This window comes from Rana temporaria, chromosome 1, assembly GCF_905171775.1.
Source record: "Rana temporaria chromosome 1, aRanTem1.1, whole genome shotgun sequence".
Classification (NCBI taxonomy): Eukaryota; Metazoa; Chordata; class Amphibia; order Anura; family Ranidae; genus Rana; species Rana temporaria.
In genome coordinates, this window is record NC_053489.1 from 423313427 (window position 1) to 423319774 (window position 6348).

At 38.2% G+C, this 6348-nt stretch overlaps 1 protein-coding gene across 2 annotated transcripts in view; it reads left to right on the top strand.

Annotated features, from left to right (window-relative positions):
* The window catches only part of CSGALNACT1 (chondroitin sulfate N-acetylgalactosaminyltransferase 1), a 425829-nt gene extending 420307 nt beyond the window's left edge, over positions 1 to 5522 (top strand). For both annotated transcript variants that reach the window (XM_040325277.1, XM_040325271.1), the window contains exons 9-10: positions 1136 to 1217; positions 4438 to 5522. In XM_040325277.1, coding sequence (XP_040181211.1) covers positions 1136 to 1217; positions 4438 to 4727 — 372 coding nt within the window. In that variant the 3' untranslated portion in view covers positions 4728 to 5522. The remainder of the gene's footprint in view (positions 1 to 1135; positions 1218 to 4437) is intronic.
* Positions 5523 to 6348: the final 826 nt, after the last annotated feature.

Sequence of the window (6348 nt, forward strand, 5' to 3'; positions counted from 1 at the left end):
GGAGAAGTCAATAACTGTGAAAAGAGGCAAATATACGCAAAAATAGAAATGTAAAGACTGCAACTTTTAGAGACTTAAGGATTGATTTACTCTAAGCAAATAGACTGTGCAATTGTTAAGAGAGTATGCACTTTGCAAATAACATTTTCCCTTAGCTTTGAATGTTGGGAAAATTATTTTTGCAATGAAAACCCAATCGTGTGCAAGAAAAAAATACGTATTTTTGCTTGCACATGATTGGATGATAGAAATCAGTAGAGCCCCATTTTCTAAGCTAAGGGTAAATTCCCTTGCACTTAACATAGTCAGCTAAATATACATAGACAAAATAGATGTTCTAGTCTGTCCATATACACAGGAACTGAGGAACAATTCATTGAAGAGTCTTTGGGGAGTTGAACAAAACCTTTGATTGTAGAAAAAATGTAATTTGTGTCCAAAGAAAAGATATGGAGAAAAAATGGATTTTTATAACACAATCAAATAAAGCATATGTTTTAATATAGTTTTATTTGTAGTCTATCTGGAATTTAAATTTAGCAAACCATTCCTCATCACCCAGGCTCGGCAAACATGATCCACATTATGTCTTTTTTTTAATTACATTTGCTGACCTGACTTATGATTTCATGATTATTAGATTATATTTCCTGAAAGAGAACGTTGCTTCCCTTCTTGAGACGGCTGTGCTGTAATTGGTTTAGCAGCCAGTACCAACCGGTTGACATTGCCAGTAATTCCCAGGCGTGTCCTGGCAAGCTTTGTTCCAGCACTGATAAAACCGATGTCCTTATATATTAACTATTAACATGCCAGACACATTCAGCTACTATGTAGAAGGTGCACAAGTATGTTCTTTCCTAGTTCTGTTTGAGAATATATAACAAGCTTTTGGTCTAATATCCGTCTTAATAGAACCATTAAGGGACATATAGATTTCCACTGGCCAGGCCAGTAAAAAACTAATCAGTAGCAACCTTGCCTTGAAACAGCATATAGTGTATTTATATATTTTTATGTATTATTTATACTTATCTATTCTATATATTTGTGTATAGTACTATTTATGGCAAGCTGTCTATCTAAATTAGCATTCTAATATATTAAACATGTCTTATTTTCTTGTATTTTCTAGGTTATTAAAAAGGATACTGGATTTTGGAGAGACTTTGGGTTTGGAATGACTTGCCAGTATCGGTCAGATTTCATTAATATAGGTGAGATGAAAGCATTGTTTACTACAGTTGCTCTGCTAGTATTGATATGCACAATATATATGAATGTATAATATAATAAAAAGGAGAAGCTGTGCTACAGAGTCCCAATCATTCAGAGAATGGCACATTGATAATCCATATTAGGGAACTGAATCCTCTCCCCATTGACAACGTCACGTATGATGAAACGCGTCTGCAGGAGGGTACGTACTGACGTCACCAGGCTGTTTTCTAGGAGGACGGGCTTCCGATCGTTTTTTGCCGGCCGGCTTCATTTTTAATATGCTGACTTTCATCATATCTATGTAAGTGCAATACTTCTTTTTTATTATAACCTATCAGACTGTATTACGCTATGGCCAGTCTTTTCTTTCTGGATCATTTGCTGTACTCACGGCCACGGACTATAGACGTGACGAGGGGAGATCTGCAGCCATCCAGCCTGTTTTACTGGGGTTTCGCTACTTGTCCATCGTTGCAAGCTAAAGGCCTTGGCTGGGTTATAGCCACATGCCTTTTTTGCTTGCCATCCGGTAAGCAGGTCTTTCTTACGTGGTTGGGCACTCTTTTTTTTGTTTGAAGTCACTGTGGTGCCAGTGAGAAGAGGATTAATTTCCCCAATATGGATTATTAATATGCCATTCTCTGAATGATTGGGACTCTGTAGCGCAGCTTCTCCTTTTTATTCTATTTTTTATTGTGGTTTATATTATATTTATATTTGTTTTGTTTTATTTTATTTTATATATGGTAGATCTCTAGCACTGTTTCCATTGCCAAAAATATATATGCATGTATACTGAACACGTCTTGCTGGGACATAGTGAGTAATAGGTGTGGTGCCCTGTACATTTTCAGTGCATGTAACCATAAATAAACTTTAATTTCAAATGAAGAAATCCAGCATTTATCAATTACCCATAAATTATATTTAACTCATTAGAACTACAATTAAAATGTATAGATAGAAAAACTATAGTAAGGATATCCCCACCCCAATCCCCTAATCTAATCTAAACCTGAGCCTCACCACCACCCCCACCTTTAAAATGGTGGCCTCCATTGGTGTTTACCTTTTTTCGGCCCAAAGTCTTCTTAGTGTCTCCTTATAGACCTGGAATAAACAATACAGGTAGTGCAGAATTATTAGGCAAGTTGTATTTTTGAGGATTAATTTTATTACTGAACAACAACCATGTTCTCAATGAACCCCAAAAACTCATTAATATCAAAGCTGAATATTTTTGGAAGTAGTTTTTAGTTTGTTTTTAGTTTTAGCTATTTTAGGGGGATATCTGTGTGTGCAGGTGACTATTACTGTGCATAATTATTAGGCAACTTAACAAAAAAAAAATATATACCCATTTCAATTATTTATTTTTACCAGTGAAACCAATATAACATCTCAACATTCACAAATATACATTTCTGACATTCAAAAACAAAACAAAAACAAATAAGTGACCAATATAGCCGCCTTTCTTTGCAAGGACACTCAAAAGCCTGCCATCCATGGATTCTGTCAGTGTTTTGATCTGTTCACCATCAACATTGCAATGTGCAGCAGCAACCGCAGCCTCCCAGACACTGTTCAGAGAGGTGTACTGTTTTCCCTCCTTGTAAATCTCACATTTGATGATGGACCACAGGTTCTCAATGGGGTTCAGATCAGGTGAACAAGGAGGCCATGTCATTAGTTTTTCTTATTTTATACCCTTTCTTGCCAGCCACGCTGTGGAGTACTTGGACGTGTGTGATGGAGCATTGTCCTGCATGAAAATCATGTTTTTCTTGAAGGATGCAGACTTCTTCCTGTACCACTGCTTGAAGAAGGTGTCTTCCAGAAACTGGCAGTAGGACTGGGAGTTGAGCTTGACTCCATCCTCAACCCGAAAAGGCCCCACAAGCTCATCTTTGATGATACCAGCCCAAACCAGTACTCCACCTCCACCTTGCTGGCGTCTGAGTCGGACTGGAGCTCTCTGCCCTTTACCAATCCAGCCACGGGCCCATCCATCTGGCCCATCAAGACTCACTCTCATTTCATTAGTCCATAAAACCTTAGAAAAATCATTCTTGAGATATTTCTTGGCCCAGTCTTGACGTTTCAGCTTGTGTGTCTTGTTCAGTGGTGGTCGTCTTTCAGCCTTTCTTACCTTGGCCATGTCTCTGAGTATTGCACACCTTGTGCTTTTGGGCACCCCAGTGATGTTGCAGCTCTGAAATATGGCCAAACTGGTGGCAAGTGGCATCTTGGCAGCTGCACGCTTGACTTTTCTCAGTTCACGGGCAGTTATTTTGCACCTTGGTTTTTCCACACGCTTCTTGCGACCCTGTTGACTATTTTGAATGAAACGTTTGATTGTTCGATGATCACGCTTCAGAAGCTTTGCAATTTTAAGAGTGCTGCATCCCTCTGCAAGATATCTCACTATTTTTGACTTTTCTGAGCCTGTCAAGTCCTTCTTTTGACCTATTTTGCCAAAGGAAAGGAAGTTGACTAATAATTATGCACACCTGATATAGGGTGTTGATGTCATTAGACCACACACCTTCTCATTACAGAGATGCACATCACCTAATATGCTTAATTGGTAGTAGGCTTTCGAGCCTATACAGCTTGGAGTAAGACAACATGCATAAAGAGGATGATGTGCTCAAAATACTCATTTGCCTAATAATTCTGCACTCCCTGTAGAGACACCACAGGTACATTTGCCATATTTAAATCTATGGGTAGTCACTGTGCAGTTGCTGCCAGCTCTGAAGAATTTGGAATGGGGAAAGGTAAACATTGGAGGAGACGACTACTGCCAGGGATAGGTAAGTAAGCATCTGCATATTGGGGTTATGTTAGATTTGGTCAAGGGGCTGGAGGCGCACTGAATAGGTTTTCAGTTAAACTAAGCTTGTCTTTTGCAGGCTTATTTATAACCAAAAAATAATCATAATACAAATTATTATTATGATTATTATTGCTTTTATGAGAATTTATTTTGATGGTGATTATTGTTAATAATGATAATAATATATTTTTTGAATCTGCATTTTATTATGGATCACCTTTGCAAAATAGTGGTGCTTTTTAAATCATAAGTTTTACCAAAATTTGTCTGCACTTAGAGCAACCCTGTATTTGAAAAATATTGTTTGTGCATATAAATTCTTGTTGCTGGTTCTGATTGGATTGCTTATACATGCATGTGTTTATTTTTTGCAGGTGGTTTTGATTTAGATATCAAGGGTTGGGGAGGCGAAGATGTTCACCTGTACCGCAAATACCTTCATAGCAATCTCATTGTGATCAGGACGCCTGTTAGGGGGCTTTTCCACCTCTGGCATGAGAAGCGCTGTGTGGATGAGCTGACTTCAGAACAATACAAAATGTGTATGCAGTCAAAGGCCATGAATGAGGCTTCTCATGGACAGCTTGGAATGCTGGTCTTCAGACATGAGATTGAAGCACACCTACGCAAACAGAAGCAAAAACCCAGTATGAAGAAATCTTGACAAAATACACCATATTTATTACCTATGCTATCCCAAGCATATATGACAGAGGAGTAACATATGAGTTGTCAATCAGATGGAGAACAAAGAATCTGTGCGGTTGACATGCTCAAGGTCTACTTTTAATGAAGTTTCAAGATGAAGTGGAGATGCAAAGCGTATCTGGTAGCTTAAAGAAAACTGTTTATTTAATAGAATAAAAATCAATCGGCAATGATGTATTTATTGCTAACATATGTGTTAAAAACGAACGCAGCTTTTATTTTTTTAATTGGCGTACATGTGCACTAAAATTGAGGCACTACCATGTATGTGCCACAGAAGGGTATGAAGACGAGTATAAAATTAAATGCAAAGCAATAGTGGAAATAAACACATTTTCTACTGAGCTGGGAGAGTCCAGAAAACTTCTGATTTTGCTTTTGGTGACAATGCAATTTTGAATTGAACGTACAGTAGCCTTCAGAAATATCCTTACTCTGATATGAATAACCTCAGTATTTTGATGCAACATCTGCTGCCAAAAACAAGCCATATCAATGGAAAGTCTCCGGACAGGGTGATAGTTAGGACCATATTTTTTTTCTTTGTGGGCAAGAGTAAGAATTTCTGTCAAGGTTTTTTCTGTAGGTTTGCCCACTGGGAAACCTCCACCACAGGAAATGAGGGGAAATCTCCCTAATAGGGACACAAGGGGGTTGATTTTCCTAAAACCGGAGGGTGAAAAATCTGGTGCAGCTCTGCATAGAAACCAATCAGCTTCCAGTTTTTATGTTGTTAAAGGTTAATTGAACAAGCTGAAGTTAGACGAGAATTGACTACCATGCACAGCTGCACCAGATTTTGCACTCTCCGGTTTTAGTAAAGCAACCCCAGGAGCAGTGAAAATCTGACAGCAGGTTGGGCCCATCCCTTTACTCTCTAAAACAAAGCAACACAAAAAATCTTTGGCTAATGCCTCGTACACACAACCATTTTTCTCGGCATGAAAAAAAAACAACGTTTTTCCCGATGTGATTCCTCTCCAGCCTGACTTGCATACACACGTTCATGCAAAAAAAAAAACAAAGCGAGGCGACGTACAACACGTACAACGGGACTATAAAGGGGAAGTTCCTTTCTAATGGCGCCACCCTTTGGGCTGCTTTTAGGCTGCATACTTGATTCTGAGCATGCACGTTTTTTTCCCCTCGGAAAAGCATACACGACCGTTTTTCGCGACGAGAAAAAAACTGACGGGAAACATGACGAGAAAAAAGAGAGCTGGTTTAAACTTTTTTGCGGGCATAAAACATTCACATCAAGTGTACAAAATGGTTGTGAGGCAGCTGTGTCCTATACAAGTACATACACCTTAGTTTCCGAAGGTGTTACCTACATTGTGATTGAATGATGAACACAAATAATGAAAGCACAAATGAGTGTATTGTTATCCTTAAATAATGTTTTGCACATTTCATTGCCAGACTTTAAAAAAAAAAAAAAAAAAAAAAAAGCTTTACTGCAACAATATCAATAGTATTTTTCATTTAAATGCCTGTTTCTTCTACTTGTTAGACCGGTTGAAACTTTCAAATGCATTTTTACAGACAGCTATAAAGACAAACGTGCCAGTGTGCTG